The sequence below is a fragment of the Aedes albopictus genome, chromosome 3, assembly GCF_035046485.1.
Source record: "Aedes albopictus strain Foshan chromosome 3, AalbF5, whole genome shotgun sequence".
Taxonomy (NCBI): domain Eukaryota; kingdom Metazoa; phylum Arthropoda; class Insecta; order Diptera; family Culicidae; genus Aedes; species Aedes albopictus.
The window spans coordinates 299,660,949-299,682,536 of NC_085138.1; the positions used below are offsets into that span (position 1 = coordinate 299,660,949).

Here is a 21,588-nt window from a genome sequence, read left to right on the forward strand (position 1 = left end):
AGTTTATGTTGCAACTGTGATCTGATCCAGTTCCAACCCATAAAACGACATAAGTGTTGTGTCCTGTCTCGCGTCGCGTTTTATGTGTATTGTAAGAAATATATTTCGCGATTCGTCTAAATCGTTGTCTCTTGAAAAACAATAAGCAAAATGAGAATCTGCCAGATGTTTTTGATCTAAGAAACCACTGTTGGATGCAAATAACAAATACCTGGAGAAGTTGCTAAAACAATAGGCCGTTATAAATATTTATTTCTCTTTTTGTCCTACCACTCTTTTGCTGGTCGAGGGGAGGGGGGGGGGTTAATAAAGCATTTAATCTGAAAATTTAATATCATCGGATGTTAAAGATTTTCAGCAAGACCCGATATTTTGATAAATATTTTTTATCTGCCCCCTCAAAATGCAAAATCCAGCCAAACATTTTTGAAGGGGGGGGGACAAAAAGTAAAAACTAAAATTTGTATCATCCTTATTGGGACATTGTTGCAATATTTTGAGATATTTTTGAAAATAATTTTGCAGGTCCTTTTCCAACAGTGACTGAGGTGGAATATCCAGAAAGATTACTGAGAGCTTCTTTGGACGATTTTTTTACAAAAGTCCATATAAAAATGGATGGAGAAATTTGTTAAAACTACATGATATTTTTTAAGTAATAAAAACAGTTGTTAATATATCGATCTGAGGAATATACAGTGAGATTTATAGTGTACAGATGTTTTGAAGAATTCGTAAAAATCAATCCCTAAACAATTTAAGCAATCACAGATCGAATTACTGATGAAGTATGTGACGAGACTCGCGACAAGGTAGAGAGAAAGATACAAAATAAGAAGAAAGGGATGGACCTTCTTCAAACGAATTAATAACAGTAGCTTTTAGACCACCAAATCCGTATATTACCTAAGAGAGTACCTAAGGCCCATTTTTTTATTCTTCTCCCCGCAGGAACATTCTGTCTACGAAGAAAAACTACCTCTAGGCTTCACATTCTCATTCCCGCTAACACAGCTCGGACTGACCAAAGGTATTCTGGCCCGGTGGACCAAAGGTTTCAACTGTTCCGGCGTCGTCGGCGAAGACGTTGTCCAGCTACTGAAAGATGCCATCGCCAGACGAGGGGTAAGTTCCAATGTGTTCCTTTCTGAGTGAAACCTACCTCTTCTATGATAATCGAAAAAATGCTGCGCTGATAAAATGCCACAAACAGAACTTCCATATAGGCCTCAGGATACTCAGATACTTCTACGAGAACTTATCAGATCATAAGTCAAAATTTTCTCTTTTCATCTTCTTTTCCTCGTACTATCATCAAAATTGGCGACAATCGGAAATGATCCAATCAAAATCATAAAAATTCATCAACTCATCAACGCGCGGACGCCTGTAAAATTACCCAACGCCAACCGAATTGATTCGCGTGGTTCATATAAACCAAACCTATTTGCACTGACGTCCACCTACGACAACAATATTTTACAACAACCCGACCACCACCACCACCACGGATCCTCCGTTCGTGGTCTGCTTTGCAAACCTACTCCCTGCTGCCCTATACACACAGGACGTAACGCTATTTGTGATGGCAATCTTGAACGACTCGACCGGAACGCTAATGTCGTGTGCGCATAGCAATCGCAATTGTAGAATTGGAGTGATAATTGGTAAGCCTTTCCTCGCGGTCGACAACGACGGCGACCGCCGTGGTGGAGAATGTCTCCTCCCCAAGTTGATGGTCGGCACCTTTGGTCGATTTTCCTCCTCTGATTATTGAGTGTGGGTTTGTATTGCGTTTTTTATAACGACCCACAAGATTGCAGAGTTTAGATAAAGCCTTCCCTTCAATAAAAATCGATTGAATGTGACCGACCGCCGCAAATTCCAAATTATACATCCCAACCGTAGTACTCCTTTGTTTGCGAATTACTTTCTTCTTCATTAGTAAAGTTCCTATTAGATATTAATTTTTATTACTTTGTTATTATTATTTTTTTTGTTTATTCTTCTCAAATGGTATAATTTCAGCTAGTATGTAGCTATTTCTCTATTTTAAACCATTTTGTTTTATCCCAATCACTGAAGGTCTTGATAGCATTTCTTCTGATCAAGTGCACATACAGAACGGGAATGAGAATGCATTCTAATTTCTCATTTGCATGATCTACCCACTCAAATTCATCAACAGAAAGCATGTGTAACGGTGACAAACGACCTGTTACGAACCAAGTGTCCGGATCAATTCCGCCTTGTTGAACAAATCAAAGGTCATTTGTGGTACGGTTTCCCGGTGTCATGTAACTCCCAGCAGGCACGACATATCTAATTTATGACACACTGTGAAATTGAATTGGGAACCGACCACTGACTGACGGTAAGATGTCACAAAACTTCCGACCGAAATGGTTACAAACTGCGGCTAGATTGAGTGACTTCATTCGCCCAAGGCGTGTTATGGGAGCTGCGTTCAGCTCAATCATCTAGGTTAAGTGGTGACAACTCTGGGACGGTTCTGGTTCAACTGTCCCATATCACATGACTATCAACGAGCAATCAATTGAGTTGTGGCGTGATTCATCGCGAGCTTCGATTGAGCGATTTTTATCAATGGAAATTTGATTACTAGAAAACGACTCCTTGTTGAACACTACGTGAACAAAGGTTCTCCGAGAATTGCGAACTCGAATTATAGAGAACTATAAAAATGCAGAACTAGCATAGGTCATACTGAAAACAAACATGGCATATGTTGGACGTGAATACCCGTGTAGACGAGAATATCAAAATCATATCACAAGTCGAACAATTATTGCTGTCATAGCTCGATGTGATTTTGATGTGTTATTCAAAAATTTAATGAAAATCGCATGAATTACTCAAAGCGATATGATATCAGTTTTTGTTCTTGTGGAAATATCTAAAAATTTCTACATAAGAGCAAATTTAGCTCTTCGGCACGAAATGGCCCACATACACCCATAGAGATAGCTTAATGTGAAATGCCATGTGCCCCTTTCTGATCTGTGAAAACGAAGAACGTCATGATCTTATTCCCATGATATTCACAACAGTGAGCCACATTTGAGTGGTAAAGCATTGCCACCTGTGAATCCTAACGTCGTATATATAGATTCGATGTTGGATGTTGGCATTTTTTTTTTTCAAGAAAAAGGTGGACAAATCTGGTCTGCTATTATTTTGATCTTACAATATCTTTACGAGCTATTATTGAGCAATTCGTCATACTAGATTTTGCTATTATTTCAGATCTTTTACATCTTATATCAATCAAACCAGTACCTATCAGTTTTTGTTCTTCAGCAATTCAATCAGTAATAGCTGTAGTGTAATTCTATTAGGGAATCGCGCCACTTGGGCGGTGGCTTCTATTTTCGTCTGTTTTCCACTATAACTCAGTCAAATTTGAACCAATTGACACAATTTTTGGAATGCAGTTAGATAGGTATAGTATCTACCCGTTTACAACATTTCAAGTCAATTGGTTCAAAATTGACTGAGTTATAATGGAAAACAGACGAATATAGAAGCCACCGCCCAAGTAGCGCGATACCCTAATTAGATTTGTTTCTAATTTCGTAAACTATAATAGTATGAGTAGTTCCTCCATTTGATTTTTTCCATAAATAGCTTGCTGCAATGATTCCATCTTGAATTCCTCCAGAGATTCCTTTGAGAATTCATCTAGGGGTTCCAGCAGACATTTCTTCGGGAATTTGTCCTGGGATATTTGTAAAGGTTCCTCCGGTAATTGTTCCAGTGCTCTTTTCGAGGTTTCCTTCAGGAATTTCTTCAGAGATCCTTTATGGTATTTCTGCAGATATTCCTTCAGAGATTTCTTCAAGGATTTCTACATACAGGGGATGGCCAAAATGTTTTGGATAGGCAACTTTTTTTCTCCCACAAAAAAGTTTAACATGCTATAACTTTTCATAGAGTGCATTGAAAAATCTTAAATTTTGACTGTTTTTCAACCTATTATGCACATATAATTGGCATAATTGGTACAAATTTGGGCTCGATTGATTAATCTCTCGCAAAGTTAGAACCGTTCGGGTAAAACACTATTTTTTAGACAACTCATTTTTGAGCTGTCATATCTCGGAAACCAGTGAACCGAATTGAATGAAAATTTGAACGTACACTAACAATATACAAATGCTTCACAAACTATCAAAACATAGATACTTTTTGAACGTTGAAAAAAGTTATCATGGATAGACACTTTTTGGATTTTTCTCGAAAAATTGCATTTTTTTTTTCTCAATAAATTTTAGTGTTGATGAACAAAAATTTTCCACTTCTGTTTTCAAGTTATCTTTAATCAGATATATTAGAGCCAATTTAACTTAAAGGAAGGTGGTATTGTAAATTTGACTAATTTTCCTCTATATCGGTAAAAAAATCAACCCGGTATAACTCAATTCGACGTGAAAAAATATTACATTTTATAACGTTGTATTAAGTATTAATATATTGTTGATAAACGTTAAAAAAATCATTCAATTCGGTTCACTGGTTTCCGAGATATGACAGCTCAAAAATGAGTTGTCCAAAAAATAGTGTTCTACCCGAACGGTTCTAACTTCGTGAAAAACTATTCAATCGAGCCCAAATTTGTACCAATGATGCACATATAACAGGTTGACAAGCAGTCAAAATTTAAGATTTTTTGATGCACTCTATGAAAAGTTACAGCATGTTGAATTTTTTTGTGGGAGAAAAAAGTTGCCTATCCCAAACATTTTGGCCACCCCCTGTATATTTCTTCCAGAATTCCGCAGGAAATTGCTCCAATAATTCCATTTGGAATTATTCGAAGCATTTCTGCAGGAATGTCTCCAGAAATTCTTTCATAAAATTTTACTAGAGATTATTCAAAAAATAATCCAGGAATTTCTTAAAAACCTATAAGGAGTTCATCCAAGTATTCCTTCAATAATACGTCCAAAAATTACTGCAAACTTGAATTTCTTCAAATTTTTATCCCGCGATTCCTACATGAATTCTTCCAGGAATTCGACAGCTTTCATGAGATTCCCTAAGGAATTTCGCATGGGATTGCTTCCGGGATTCATCATAAATTCTTCACAAAGTTCTCCAAGATTCCTCCAGGGATTACCCTGGGAATTCCTTCTGTGATTCTTTCGGGAACACCTTCCAGGATTATTTTGATAATTCCTTGCGGAATTCTTCATGGAATTATTCCAGAAACTCCTCTAAGAATTAAGCTAAGACTTCCTCCACGAACTGTTTAGAGAGGAATTCCTCGTGGAATTGATTTCCAGCTTCCTCCTGGGATTTCTTCAAGAACTCCTCCAGGGATTCCTTCAGGAACTGCTTCAGGGATTGCTCCAAAAGTTCATCTGCGTACTTTTTTTTAGAATTCATTCAGAATTCCTCTGGAATTTCAGCAATTTCTTCAGAACTTCCTCTTTGGATTTCTTCAGAAACTCCTCCTTGAATTCCAGTAATTTATCCCTGGATTTTTTCAGGAATTCTTCCTGTGATTCCTCTAGAAATTCCTCCAGGATTGCTCTGGGAATTCTTACATGGATTCCTCTAAAAAATCTTACAGCGATTCGTCCGGGAATTCCTCTAGCAATTTCTCTAGGGATCCCTCTAGGAATTTCTCCAGAGATTCTTATAGGTAGTCATCTTGAGATATCTCAAGAAATTCTTCTAGAGATTTCACCAGAATTTTTTTTTCCTGAAAGCACTCTAGTAGTTCTTCAAGGAAATCCTCCAGGAATTTCTCCAAGGACTTCTCTAAGGATTCTTCCAGAGATTCACCATGGAATGTATACAAGGATTCCTCCAGGAATTCCCCTTGAGATTTCCCAAGGAATTTCTCTAGAGATTCCTCCTGGAATCCCTAAAGGCCTGTCTCCAGGAATTTCTCCAGGGGTTTATCAGGGCATTCCTTCACGAATTTCTCTTGGGATTGCCCTAAGCCTCCAGGAATTTCTTTAGGAATACCTCCACGATACCTACGGCAATTTCTCCAGATATTTCTCCAAACAAATCTCTAGGGATTCCTTAAGAAATCTCCTCTGAATTCTTCCGGGAGGTTATCCACGAATTTCTCCAGCGATTCCTGCATCAATTTCTTCTGAGATTTTTCTTGAAATACCTTTATGGATTTCTTCAGGAATCCTTCAGGGATTCCTCCAGCGATTTCTTCAGAATTTTTTCCAGGGATTCCTCAGGGATTTCTTCCAGGGTTTCCTCTAGGAATTCCTCTGGAAACTCCTCTAGGAATTTCTTTAGAAATTTCTCCAGGGACTCCTCTTAGGATTCTTCCAGAGATTCCTCCAGAAATTTCTCCGACGATTCCTCCAAAAATTCATCCAGAAATAGTTCTCGGGGAATTCCTCTAGGCATTTCTTCAGAAATTTCTCCAGCAATTCCTTTAGTTTCATCCAGGGATACATTCAGGAATTTCTTCAAGAATTCCTCTAGGGATTTCTCCAGGAGTTCCACCTGGGATTCCGCCAGGAATTTGTTCAAAAAATCCTTGATTGATTGATTTGTCTTTATTAAAGAGGCTTTAAGCCCTTGGCTGGTTCGTCTCTCAAAAAATCCTTCAAGGAATCCCTCCTGAGGTTCCTCTAGAAATTGCTTCAGGGATTCCTCCAGCGATTTTTCAGAAAAGTCCTCCAGGAGTTCTTCCAATAACTTCTCCCGAAATTTATCTAAGGATTTCTTCAGGAATTCCTCCCAGATTTCCTATGGGGAATCCTCCAGGAGTTCATTCAGGGATTCTTTCGAGATTTCTTCCAGAATATGTTCAGGCATTCATCCAAGAATTTTGTCCAGGAATTCTTTCAGGATTTCCTTCAGGTATTCCTTTCAGAAATTCCTCCTGGAATTTCTGTAGGAATTCCTCCACAGGTTCATCTAGGAATTCCTCCAGAGACGGTTCGATGTACAATCTCAATTTTTGATATTAATTTTATTTAGACAAATATATCATCCCAACTTGTACTCCGAATTGCAAACGGATCATTTTATTGTTTTGCAACATTTTATAATATCTAATCGATGTGAAAACATCGATTCAAAGCATTCTATTAAATCGGTGAATCGATTCTGCTGATCCGATTCGAATCGATTCACAAAAATCGATGTCTGAGCAAAACTTGCCCAATGCTAGATCATGCACGGTATTTCCGCAATAAGATATTTTAACGAAAGTATCTAGAATTTGCGTTCTGATTTTCTAATTTATTTTTTTCAAATTTTTAGAAAGAAAAACCATGTACAGATTAACCTGAAAAATCCAATCTATGTTGTACATATCGCCTAATATAGATGCATGACTAGAAATAACAAATTGCAACCGTTAATTTAATTCGACAATGAAGCCAAACGACAACTACCAACTTTTGGACTTTACTAACTGGAATGCGATATTTCAAATCATTCGAATCAGTTTAGCACATTCCGTCAAACATACAGACACATTTTAAACTTCTGAATATAGACAACTCGACAGCCAAGCAAAAAAAAATAGCTGTTAGTGGCACCACATCATCAGACATCAGCATAATCAGCTCAACAACAACAACAAGCGCGCATCGTCCGTCAGTGCACGATTTATTCACGAATCTTGTTTCTTTTCTTTTCTCTTCTTATCTCGCGATCGTCTCGATGATCCTCAATATCTATAAATATAACCTTGTGCACGATTGCTCCCATGTCAACTCTATAATGCTCGATACTATGACCACCACACATGGCTTGTTTCCATCTGCGAATGTCCGCGCACCACAAACCACGCATATTGAACGAAATGAATGAACAAACAAAAAACCCCAAATGACCACCGCCAGGATGTCCAAATCGAAATCTGTGCCATTCTCAACGATACCACCGGCACGCTGATGTCCTGTGCCTGGAAGAATCACAACTGTAGAATCGGATTGATCGTCGGTATGTAGGATAGATGGAACTTCCTTCGCTTCTTCAGAGAGTTTAGCTGAAGTCCTCGTGTGTTTTCACCTCAAAATCGCCCCACGTCGTCGCAATACTGTACTAATATGCGAATTTGTGTCCCCTAACAAACCTAGTGTGTTTCACATCTGTAACCGATCGTGATCGGAACAATTCGGATAATTCAGAAATTGGCATTGATCAAAATTGGTGGTGGGTTTATCGTTGGAAAATTAACGTTAATCTAAATTTGCTTGCTTTCATTGTTTGTTTTCCATTGGTTTGTTTTCTGTTTTAGTTCATTCCATCTAACATAACTTCACTGTTCCTTTGAAATCCCATGCCCCATCCCTGTGAGCAATTCCATCCGTAAACCACGAAAAAAACTAATAAAATTTTCTCTAATTCTCTCATGTTTCCATAAATATGGAATAAACTGCAAAACCAACAACAACAACAGGCACCGGAAGCAATGCGTGTTACGTCGAACGGGTCGACAACTGCGAGATGTTCGACGGACCGAAAGATCCGAACAAAAAGCACGTCCTGATCAACACCGAGTGGGGTGCGTTCGGAGACAACGGCATGCTGGACTTCGTGCGGACAGAGTACGATCGGGAGATTGATCACTTCAGTATAAACCCCGGAAGGCAAATGTAAGTATTATTGATGATAATCGAGAATGAATTCTTGATTGTAATAGGATCGTCGCCCTAGAATACTTAGGGCACTAACGCATAATCGTAAAACGATGAGTACAAACAACGCCTTGAAAAAAGCACTGTATTAACGCATAAAGCGTAAAGAGGGCCTGTAGTTCCTTACCACAGTGGGTTCAGAACAGCAGAACATCCTGAAGATTCAGGTGTCTGAAGTCAGTAAATGTTTAACCGAAACGCAGTGGCACAAAAACTAAACAGTTACATATCAAATGATACGAAGTTCCATAATCGTCCACAGCTATCACAGTACAAATGAATCAGTCTGCTCAATATTCGCCACGTGATAGCTGAGTCGGCAGTAGTGGCCAGTCAATGCTTTAACCAGCGTGCTGCAATTCTGCTTAGACAGATTTGTTTAGATACTTCACCACCCCTGGAGATAGCTCTCCTTCTCTCTCATTTTCTTGGCGTAACGTCCGAACTGGGAATAAGACTGCTTCTCAGCTCCATGAGCACTTCATCAGTTATCAACTGAGAGCATCCTCTGACAATTTTTGAACTGCTTCCAGCACAAAAAAATATCAGCAACAATTGCAATTGCTGATTTTTTAGCAAAATTTATGGTGAATTCCAGCAATACTACTTACTTTCTTTCAGTCCTGAGCACCCATGGTGGTGCAGAGAACCGAATTGAAAGATCTCCATCCTGGGCGATTGTCCGCTATCGCCTTGACCTGTGGCCAGGTCGACTTGCTTGATTTCGTTGTTAAGGCTGCGCCGCCATGAGCCTCTGGGTATGCCTTTGCTGCGATGTCCTGCTGGGTTCATATGTAACGCTTTCTAGCAGATTTCGTTTCCGCCCCTGCGTAGAGTGTGGCCGACCCACCTCCACTTTCGCTCCCGAATTTCTGTCACTATCGGCTTTTGATGACATCGACGATAGCGCTCCATGTTGGAGATCCAATTGTGAGGCCACCATGCACGAATTATATACCTCAGGCATCTATTGATGAAGACCTGCAGTCGTTCAGTGTTCTCCACTAATACACACCAGGTTTCACTGGCGTATAGCAGCACAGATTTCATGATCGAGTTGAAAATTCGGCTTTTGGTGCGTCGACTAATTTGATTGATTTTCCATACATTTCTTAAACTCGCAAAGGCAGCTCTTGCCTTCTTGATCCGTGAACCTATGTCGATCTTGGTGCCACCATCGGTCGCCATTTGACTACCAAGATATTGGAAGCTTTCAACATTCACCATTGAGTGCCCAGCAACCATAAAGCTGGCAGGGTTGGCCGTGTTTACATCCAACAAATTGGTCTTGTTGACGTTGATGGTAAGACCTGCCGCCGAGGAGCGATCGGCAAGATCATCTGTTGAGCTAGGAGAGCAACGTCATCAGACAATTCGAAGTCATTTAGATGCTCCATGGTAATGGGCTACCACAGCAATCCACGATTTGGTTCACGATCAATCGCACCTACCATGATCTCGTCGATTACGATGAGGAACAGTAGCGGTGATAGGATACATCCTTGCCTCACTCCAGAAACGACCCGGGTGGGATCGGACAAAACACCGTTGTGCAGTACTCTGCACGAAAATGCCCTGTACTGTGCTCCAATAAGGCCGATGGTTTTCTCAGCGACACCCTTGCGCTTGAGGACTCCCTACATGTTTCCATGATTGATACGGTCGAAAGCTTTTTCGTAATCGATGAACACCAGGTAGAGAGACTTTTGGAATTCATTGATTTGCTCCAGAATGATACGGAGCGTGATAATATGGTCCACACAGGATCGTCCTGCACGGAATCCTGCTTGCTGTCGTCGGAGAGTTACGTCAATTTTCTCCTGTATCCGGTTAAGGATCACTTTGCAGAGGACTTTGAGAAGGATACACAGTGACATTATGCTCCGCGAATTATCACATACAGTTAGGTCACACTTTTTGGGTACATTTACTAAGACCTCTTGCGTCCAGTCAGCCGGAAATGTCGCGGTTTCCCACATTTTGCAGAATGATTGATGCAGTAGTTAGTTGCGTGGATACTACGGGGTCAGCATTGAGCATCTCAAACGATATGCGATCGACCCCTGGAGCCCTGTTCGATTTCATGCTACGGATGGATGTTTCTATCTCCTGTACTGTTGGAGATTCGGTGTTGACACGGGTAATGCGTCGAACCCTTGGCGGATCATGCTGAGGTGTTGATGGCGTGGCCGACACTTGAAAAAGATTCCTAAGTGCTACAACCAGCATTTCAACTGGTCAGCCGGGTCAGTCAGTAACTGTCCATACGTAACATTCATCTTAGTCCGACTAAGACAACGTGAAACATCGTAGAGGGGACGGATGTCGTCCGTGTTAGCGGCTTTCTCGCCCACGTCGCCCACGCTCTCTTGTCCCATCTACATGAGCGTTTCACTTCCTTCTCGAGAGCCGAATAGCGCTGACGGGCTACGGCTTTGGCTCCTCCTGTTTTCGCTCGCTCTGTCGCGGCAGTGGCGTACCTTCGCTCCTCTATCTTCCTCCAGGTATCATCTGTGATCCACTGCTTTCTACGGAAGCGTAGCTCACCCAAATTATTCTCACTGGTGGCGACGAGGGCGTTCTTGATGGCGCTCCATTGTTCTTCTACGCTTCCACCTGCTGGAATATCCGTAGCACGGTTCTCTAGCTCCTCGACAAAGGACCTTTTCCCCGCAGCGTCTTCCAGTCGGTGTGTGTTGGACCGTCACCCGATTTGCTCCTCCTGTTGGTGGATCCTAGCAATGCGCAGCCGGATCTCGCTGATTAAGGGATGATGGTCGAACGCAATGTCGGCGCTACGTTTGTTCCGCACGTAAAGAAGGTTCCATCTTCATTTTCGGCTGATGCAGATGTGGTCGATTTGATTTTCCGTGACGTCATCACGGGAAACCCATGTCACTTTGTGCATTGGTCGATGAGGAAAGAGCGAGCCCCCAATCACCATGTCATTGATGCCGCAAAACTCTGCAAACAGCTCTCCGTTTTTGCTCGTTTCTCCGAGACCATGGCGTCCCATGACGTGCTCATAGTCCGAGTTGTCGGAACCTACCTTCGCGTTGAAATTGCCCATGAGGATCTTGATGTCACTTTTCGGAATCTTGTCCAAGACAGTATTCAGTTGAATGTAAACGTTTGGTTGGTTGGTGCGTATCATTGGATCATGGTATTGAAACCTTACCCGTGTTCTGAATCTGGCTACAATTATCCTCTCATTAATAGGTTCCCGCTTCATTAGCGCAGCGTGAGCGTGAGCACTGAGCAGGAAACCAACTCCACGGTGGCGAGGAGCGTGTTCACCTCGTAGGCAAGAGTATAGCAGAATTTGGCCCAAAGTTCAGCCAACGGACCTCGCTCAGTACTATGATCTCAAGCTTCATACGGCATGCCTCATTGGCTGGTTGTGCCAGTTTACCCTGCTGGGTTGGCGTCAATACATTCCAAGTTCCAATTCTTGTCCGTTGTTTCACGCTAAAGGTTGTGTCCGTTGAATCAGTTCGTGATCTTTCATTTTCGGTTTCTGTAACAATTTGTGAGTTTTAGGAGGCGAACCAGCTCTCAAGCTGAAAACCTCTTAAATAAAGATAAAAAAAAAAATTGTGAGTTTCGAGAGCAGTAGGTTGTTGACCTAAGGTCCCCTATCCACAGTGGTGGGGCTGCCACCTTAGGTATAGCTTCCGGTGGAGGAGCATTTTATACTCAGCCGCTGGATGCTGAAAACAGACGCTGTTTGAGCCGCACCTCCTAGGTGAACAGGTGATTGAGACGTACCTCCTCAATCCAACTAAAGTCAGAAGAACAACAGTGCTGTACTAAGCAGTACACAACTCTTAGCTGACGGTCTTTGTCTTCGATTGACCCGTGGTAGCATGAGGTAAGATCCAGAGCTATGTTGGATGCTCCAAGTTGTCGACTCAGTATTTGGCAGCCCTACCGTATATTGTCCCGTGATTCGAGGTGCTACTTTTGGGTTTTCTTTTAAAGCCATTCCCGGAAATCTTGCTGGAAGTTTTTCAGGAATATTTCTCGGAATTTCTCCAGAGACACCGCTCCAAATTCCTTGTAATATCGGAAGGAATGCTGGTGAAATCTCGCGAGAAACTCTTGGGGAAAGTAATGAAGAAATCTTGAGAGGAGATTTAGAAGATATTCCGAGAAAAACTGGAACACTTCAGAAAAAAAAACAAATTGTGGGAGTAATCCCTGTAGGAAAAATGAGATAAGGGAAATCCTGGAAGTCTAGAAACGAAATCCTCGGAAGAACTTCTGAAAAATCTCGCAAAAATACCGGTATGAAGCCATTGAAAAGCCGTCCCGGAAAATCATTAAAAGAAATCCCTGAAAGAACTTTAGATAAATTTTGGAAGGATCTTCGAGAGGAATCTCACTAGAAACTCTGAAAGCATACTAAGAAAACCCCTGAAAGGAATCCCGAAAGGTAACCCTACAGAGACCACATGAAAAAATCCTGCAGGAACATCGGAAAATATCAAAAGAAACTCTGGGAGCAAATCCGGGAAAACCTCTGGATAGAATTTTAGGAGAAATTTAAAAAACTTCAGTAAACTCCCAGGGAAAAATGCCTAGGTAACTTAAATAAAGAACTACTGGAAAATTGTTGGAAAAATTCTGTTAGTGATCGTGAGATAGTTGAATGATTGGTGTCATGAACATTTATGAATTTTCATACATTACATACCTGTCCTGGAAATCTGTAATGAAAAAGATATAAAACAATGGATTAAAAGTGGTACTAAAGCAAACAAGTATTTTTTTCTTCAATAAATCATCGTTTGTAATAATTATTGTAATTTGTAATGATCAGACGCAGTATTAAAAAATGTTTCTTCTCTCACTTTCAGACAAGAAAAGATGATCTCCGGAATGTACATGGGCGAGCTGGCTCGCCTGGCCATCGTCAAGTTCACCCGGGCTGGCCTGCTGTTCGGCGGCGTCGGGTCCGACATCCTGTTCAAACGTGGCCAGTTCTTCACCAAGTACGTGTCAGAAATCGAATCGGACAAACCGGGTACCTACATGTACTGCCGCGACGTGCTAGACGAGTTGGGTCTGGAGCATGCAACCGACGAGGACTGTGCGAACGTGCGCTACATCTGCGAGTGTGTATCGAGTCGAGCTGCCCATCTTGTGTCCGCCGGTATTGCTGCCCTCATCAACAAGATGGACGAAAAGAGTGTTACCGTAAGTGACTGCAACGGATATTCATAGGCGAGAGAACTAAACTTATAACCTTTCTTTACAGGTCGGCGTCGACGGTTCGGTGTATCGTTTCCACCCGAAATTCCACGATCTGATGAAGGCCAAAATCAGACAGTTTGTGAAGCCGGACATCAGCTTCGACCTCATGCTGTCGGAGGATGGCTCCGGCCGTGGCGCGGCACTGGTGGCCGCCGTGGCGTGTAGAGAAGCCCACTAAGCAGTACTGCAGTTTCTTAATACCCGCCCAACCAACCCCCCTCATCAAGCCCTATACAACTACTAAACTAGTGATCTAGAGAATAATTACTAAAGCAAAGCCCACACCCACACTGAGAAAAAGAGATATATAAGCAGGAAAGCATGCAGCAAAAGGTTAAGAAAAGAATTCTAATATAACTATCTGTAATAGACAAACTATTATTTTAAACTGTAATAATCAGGCAGAAGAATGAACCGATTGAAACAAATTAGGAAATTGCAGGAATGATTAGGGGAAAGTAAATTGTGGATATTGTTAATTATTTATTACAAAAGAAAAAAAAGTAAACCGAAATTGCAAGAGGAGAGAAAAAACACGAATGTGAATGCAGAAATATTTACCGTGACAACTGAGTTTAGCTGTACATTAATTAGTTTTAATTATTTTTTTTATAAATTAATAAACAATTATACCTTTCAAAGGCGAAATTCTTTGTAGCACGGCGTTTGAACTGAGGAAAATCACATGAAATGTGAATTCTCTTCCCATTATTACTTTTGATTCAGTTCCAGCACTGAGTAAAAATTGATCGAAATTGGTTTTCGGAATGGACGATGCTTTCCTCAATTGTATATAGAATAGTATTGCTAAACAAAGTTTTTTTTTCGCAAAATTGGACGAGTAAACTCTACCAAGACCTGTAAAGCCCCTGTCGGGGTAAATCCGACTGGCATATGTCAAGAATTTCAGATGATAGCAAACTGTGTTTTTCTTTTACTCCGATTAGATATAATTTCAAATCTGATACACTGCGTGAGTGTACCAATTGAACGCCGATTATTCGTTAGTTCACATAATATGAACCCACAGGAAAGATACAAGCAGATGCAAGCGGTACCGTGATCATCTATGTATGGTCTGTTTATGGTTCGTTCACCGTTGAACCTGGCTTGCCGAAAGGTATCCGATTGGGGAGAAGTTTTAGTTTAGTAACTTCACTGTATTTTTTATGAACGTGTCAATCATAAACAAGTCATACAGATTAATGAAAAGTTGCAATAATGCTTGTGAATGATCTAAACTGCATGTTAACCTTTCTGGACACGCGTTTGTTTGATCCTGAAACTGCACCGCGCTCGCGTTGTATACGACGAACGAGATTTTTTGGTAGTGTTGTACTTTCTACAACGACGTGCGTCCTGAAGGGTTAAACAAAAAAAGCAAAACAAAAGAACTATGATTAAATGGTGTAAAGCAACAAACAACACAGGCACATTCTTTGTTGTGATGTCATTTTTTTTTCTAGTTTTATCAACTCTATATGTTCGGTAATACTGATTTATAGTGATAAAAACTTATCCCACATTCGAGCTATTTCAGTGAAAACCTCTTAAAATGTGCAATAGACCTGACAAAATTATTAATTTAAGTAATTTTTCGGCGTGACGTTGCAACGATTGTTTCCCAGAGAATGTGTCTTGTACGAAATAATAGCAAAGTGTACATTATTAAATTACAAGAAAAGTAAGAGATCATAATAAAAACCTAATTGTAATTTACAATAGAAAAGAAATAATTATAATACTGTTGACAGTGAAAAAATGAAAAATAAAGAAATGCTATTGATATAGTAGAATACATCTTAAATTGCGTAGTTATTTTCTTCCATCCAATATTGTTGTACCTTACCTATGTAGGGTATTGGTTTCCTTCTTAAGCATGTGGCTCATATTTTCATCCTACGAAAAACAAAGGATTGAAGCGCTGTTTGTTTCGTTTCTTATTTTTCTATTTTTTGTTAGAAGTGAGCACCCATGAAAACAAAAAGAACGGAATCAATCGGTGCCGTAATCACTTGTTTTCGAATAGGATGAATATTGGAGCGTGAGATTAATGATGGAACACATACCCTACCTACCTAAAAAAAACTGCAGATTTAGTTGAGAAATTCAAATCCATGTACCTTCAGCTTCACTGAAAATTTCTTATTTTGTTCTATTATTTATGTGTATTTTATGCTAATTCTACTAAAACGTTTACAGTTTGGCGGCTGTTCGTTCATGACCTAAGTGCTGTTGACATTGTTTCACAAACCTAGCCTGTTTTAAGTAACTAAAAAAATACTAACTAAAAGAAACTAGGGTTAAGCTGGGTTAAGTACTGTTCCTTTTAATTCCACCTAAGTTTTTGCATCCTATGACAGATACGAATTCCGACCTCAACTGTAAGGCCGTCTTCAGTGTCTCGTGACTCGACTGAAAGAAAATTACTGCAACCTAATTCTGCTATGGTTCTTATTATTATATTGTGATTGACCTCTGTCTATTGAGTCAACAACGATTGCATATATCTAGGATGATCAGCACTTATTACTGACACGTTACATCCGGAGCCCTTTCAGAAATATTCCAAATTGTACTCCCATCAGCATCATCGTACTAGGTTCAGTGGGAGCCTCTTCAGAGATACTTGTGATCTTCAATCAAAACATGGCTCGTGCAACTTATTAACCCTCGAGCAATCGCGTCTTTGGACACCCTCAGCGACACCACGCACACGCCGTGTACTACAAACGAGCTTTTTTCATGATGCGTGTACTGAGTACAAGACGCGACCGCTCCCGAGTTAATTTGTGTGAATTTCTATGGAAGAAAAAGACAAAAGACAAAGGCTGAAATCTACATCAACTTATCGGCTATGAATAGCACTACCCCAAGCAACACACATGTTATAATAAAGTTACGACAGCGCAAGTTTTGGTTGTATAGAAGTTTATTTAACGTAATTCTAACATTGTGTTGAAATAACGTAAAATAAACTTCTATACAACCAAAACTTGCGCTGTCGTTACTTTTATATAACATGTGTGTTACTTGGGACGGTTCGCCAATTCCACTGGTAAGAAGTTAGGTGACCCCTAATTCATGGTGTTATGCGGCTACATGCTAACCAATGGTTGGAAGGATCTAATAAAACCACGAACGGAGCTTGTGGAGTACCAGGGTGCCTTCCATAATAGTAAGCCCTTACTGCGCTTACCAACAGTGCAACAGTGCAATGGAGCCAGTGTTTCACCGAGACAATCAGCTACCCTTTCTTAGTCTCACACTTGAAACTAAGTAAATGCGGTATTATAAAGTTGGCATTGATTAATTTTTTCAATAGATTTTCACCACTATGGTCTGATTGAAAGAGTTCATGAAAGAACAGCAAACTTATGAACCCGGTGTATGTTGTTGTTAATAACGCAATACGAATGTTACGTTTGGTTCATCCTAGGTGAACCACTTCTCCTGGCCTATTATTGCTACACTCGTCTCTGAACTAACTCACAGATATGTACATATGTGTTGTTACAATTGACGCATCTGTTGGGAATCACAATATGAAATATGTCTATTGTTCGGTTTATTTACCGCAAAGAAAAGGCAACGTTGCCTGTTAAATTAATTTCAAGGCAGGCCTTAAGTACTCTGGGTAAAATATTTAATAAGAACTTGAACTAACTAAAGTTTGAACTAAAGATCAAACAACTGTTTGACACTAATGAAAATTCGATCGAGTCAAACAATATGTTTGAGCATTGGTTTCTTTTTGGACAAATATTTGACCCTGTGAACTGGAATATTAAATAAGACAACCCCAAGTATGTGACGCTGAGGTAATCACATTTTTTTTCTTCCACGGATTTTTTTTCAAAAATTTCTCCGGGTCTTTCTTCACGAGTATTTTATCAACAGATTCCACCAAAAACTCCACTTGGGATTCCTGCAGAAATTCCTATCGGAAACCCTTCAGGAACTCGTCATTGGATTCCTCAAATTCCTCTGGGTATTTCTGCTAGGATTTTGTAGGAATTTCTGCTGGTGATCACCGGGGGTTTCTATAAAAATACCTTCAGATATTGTATTAACCCTCGAGCGATCGCGCTGTTGTATTTTGTACAACACGTTGAAAAAATCTCGCTTTTTGTACTCAGCATTAGCGTGGTGCTGACGCAGATAGCCGACCGCGCGAGTTACGGAAGGTTAAGATTGTTTCCAAGCATTTTTCCTCTGATCCAGAAGCTTTTCTCGCGTTATTTTCGGGAACTCCTGCTAGGAGTCCTACAGAAATTTTTACCGGTACCGTAAAACGGGGTATCACTGATCGGCTTGACCGACCTCATGAAATGTTAAAACAAACATTTTTTAATTGAATCAGTTTCTGCTAACGAATGGTTTTTCGTAATCTGCTATTATTTAGCTATCAAATGACATGGAATTCATGGAATTAGAATTTCATAAACATTGAAATAAATCGATTTTTCCTTCACTGTGTTTCATAACGCAATGAGATACATTGTCAAACATTCATGCTTGGTATGAATACAAGGTACAATTTTAGGTTAGAAACCACTGTATACTTCAATACGTCATCCTAGAGTTAAATTTCATAAACGAAACTTTTAGAAAAGTGTTCTTTTTCAATAAAATATACGATTTATTCAAAGTTGGTTATCAATTAGTTAACCAATGCCTACCTTTAGGCGTTATCCGCGGTTTAGAGGATTTTAATACTTAAATAACTAAAAAAGTACATAACTTGTAAGAATTTGGACAAAATATTTGAAATCAGAGACCCCAAATTTAGTAAGTAAGCATATTTTAGTATCAAAGTATATTGATCACTGACATGATCAATGATGTTACCCCAAATCAACTAAATCAAATTTCAGACTAAAAATCCTATTTTAACATGTTTAGAAGTTTCACAATACTTTTTCGAGTAGCTTAATGCATGCTCAGAGGGCCAGTACTTGTTTTAACCTTCCAGGATGCGCGCCATCATGCAGTTGAAACTGCAACGCGCTCGCGCCGTATACGACGAGCGAGGTTTTTTAGTAGTGTTGTACATTGTACTTTTTACAACGGCGCGCGCGCTGAAGGGTTAAAAATATAAAACATGTAAAGTTCACTTTAACAAGATAATTATTCAAGAAAGATCGAAAATTTTGATCAATATTAGGGTAATTCATGTATTTTGGACAGGCTGAGGACAACGTTGAAAAAATCGTCCCAAAGCTTCCTTAGAAAGCAATTGATTATTTTGCAAAGTTACCAGTACGCTTATAATATGATTGTACTTTGCGTTCCTGGTGACAAAAACCTTAACGAAAGCATTCTAAGCTGAGAAAATCGCAATTTCCGATCACCTGTAAGAAATGTATTTTGGACACCGAATATATGTTTTGGACACCCTCAGGTATATATAATTTGGACAGGGCAATTATCTCAATGTTTAGCCATGAATACTGCTAAATCATGGAGGTAGCATAAATTAACAAATATTTTCTTACAAATAATCAAATTTCTCCGCTTAACAGGCATCTATTTTGAGAACTATTACAGTTTTTGTTAAAATCGAGGAAACATTGCCAGACCCACAGAATACGCCTCCAAGTATGCAATCGCACTGCATCCCCATGTAGTTCGTCAGATGACCAAAATATATTAACCGTAGAAACCATGCAATGTATTTTGGACACATCCTATTTTAAGCGTTCTAGATGAATGTTAAGAGATTTGCTGCCTAATGCTTCTTTATTGAACATCTTCCATCGCAAAAAGGCTTTTGAATTTCTTACAATTATTAATTCAACCATTTTGAGGTGAATATTGTATGTGACTATGAAGTGTATGTCGTCTTGCATACCTGTGCATTTGAGGGGTTTTAGTGAAATAATTTACATTTTCGATAATTTTGAAGTAAATTCTTAATTGTTAAGCGTATTTTCAACGTAAGTCATCAGAATAGGGCCTATTTGATCCAATAATCGATAATGAGAAGTATCTACTTTTATTAGCTCTCCGGGACAAGGCATACATCGCCGTGCATGTCCAAATTATATACATGTCCAAATTATATTTTTTACCCTACCCCGGGTTACGGTACTCCTGCAGAGCTTTTCCCAGGAATTTCTACAACAAATCCTCTAAGGATATATCCAGAGTTGTTTGATGGGATTTATTCAATAACTCATTCTAGAATAATTGCTCCACGGATTTATCCAGCAATTAATCTAGAAAGGATTTTTTGAGATTCCTTCTGAAATTCCTTTTCGGATTTTTCCAGAAATTCTGCCGGGGATTCATCCAGGGATTTCTCCGAGGATTTCTTTTAAAACATATCTGCATGGATTCCTTCAGTTGTGTTCATGGTATCCAGGAGTTCCTCTTGGGGTTCTTCTAGGATTGCATCCTTGAGGAATATCTTTTGATATTGCTGCAGGAAGTGTCTTGTGATTTCTTCCGAAATCTCTGCAGAAATTCTTGCAGGGAATTCCCCTGAAATTTCTCAAGCTATTTCTGCTGGGATTCCTACACGAATTGCCCCAGTTTTTTTTTTAGGAAATCCTCCGTGGATTTCTCCAGGAATTTCATCTGGAATCCTAACAGTGATTTCTTCAGAGAATTCAATAGAAATTTCCCCAATGATTCTTCAAGGAATTACTTTACAGCAAAGAAGGGAATTGACCGACAAAGAGGAACAAAATAAGTAACAACCCCAAGCATGGGGCTCATCTATCCAGAGATTAATGAAAGGATTTCTCTAATAGCTCCTCCTAGAATTATTCCTCGGATTTATCCAGCAATTTGTCTAGAAATATTTGTAAGATTTGTTTGCGAATTCCTTCAAAAATTCCTGCTGTGATTTTTCCTGAAATTCTACCGGGGATGCATCCAGGGATATCTACGAGGATTTCTTTTAAAACAAATCTGCATGAATACCTTCAGTTGTTTTTTAGTACATACTTAAACATAGGATTTCTCTAGGTTTGCATTCTTCAGAAATATCTCTTGGTATTACTTCAGGATTTTTTTGTGATTTGTTTCACAATCACTGCAGATTTTTTTTCTAGAAATTCTTGCTGGGAAATCTTCTGAAACTTCTCAAGCCATTTTGCTGGGATTTTTCCAAGAGCTGATCGTGATATTCCACATTTTTTTTTTTTGAATTTCCTCCGTCGATTTCTTCGGGAATACATCTGATATCCAAACAGCGATTTATTTAGAGATTTCAATTGTAGTAGGCTTGTGCGTAATGTGAGGTAGATAATGTCATAATAAAGATACTCTTGAACCGAACTGTTCGTTGTTGCCTACATTTCAGAAGTGGGATACAAACCTGAAATTTCTGGAGCATTTCAAGATTTCAATCAAAATTGGGAGTTACCTATCGAGGAGGGCCTACGGAAGACCGGAATAGTTACAATTAATCGAAAAGAAAGAATGGATACAGGCAGAAATGAAAGCGAATGGTGAAGCAGTCACCAATCTGAAGCTACATCATCAAAGTCTATGCAATGGGCGCCTAAGGAATTGGAGGTGAATTATTGTTAGCGATACAAGTACGACACGGGACGCATTACTCTCGAACTGTAAAGTATTCGAGAGGAGGTATAGATTGTGATCATCAAGAAGAAACGCCGTACATACAGCAGACGAAACTGCATTACAACATCGATGACTGAGTCAACGA

At 39.7% G+C, this 21,588-nt stretch overlaps 1 protein-coding gene across 4 annotated transcripts in view; it reads left to right on the top strand.

Annotated features, from left to right (window-relative positions):
* The window catches only part of LOC109405279 (hexokinase type 2), a 124,794-nt gene extending 109,080 nt beyond the window's left edge, over window positions 1-15,714 (top strand). For 3 of the 4 annotated variants that reach the window (XM_062842240.1, XM_062842236.1, XM_062842239.1), the window contains exons 4-8: window positions 952-1,125; window positions 7,854-7,953; window positions 8,414-8,609; window positions 13,511-13,850; window positions 13,912-15,714. In XM_062842240.1, coding sequence (XP_062698224.1) covers window positions 952-1,125; window positions 7,854-7,953; window positions 8,414-8,609; window positions 13,511-13,850; window positions 13,912-14,085 — 984 coding nt within the window. In that variant the 3' untranslated portion in view covers window positions 14,086-15,714. Of the gene's footprint in view, window positions 1-951; window positions 1,126-1,567; window positions 1,668-7,853; window positions 7,954-8,413; window positions 8,610-13,510; window positions 13,851-13,911 lie in introns of all 4 variants that reach the window. The other variant, XM_062842237.1, reaches the window with a different exon arrangement.
* The last annotated feature ends 5,874 nt before the right edge of the window (window positions 15,715-21,588 follow it).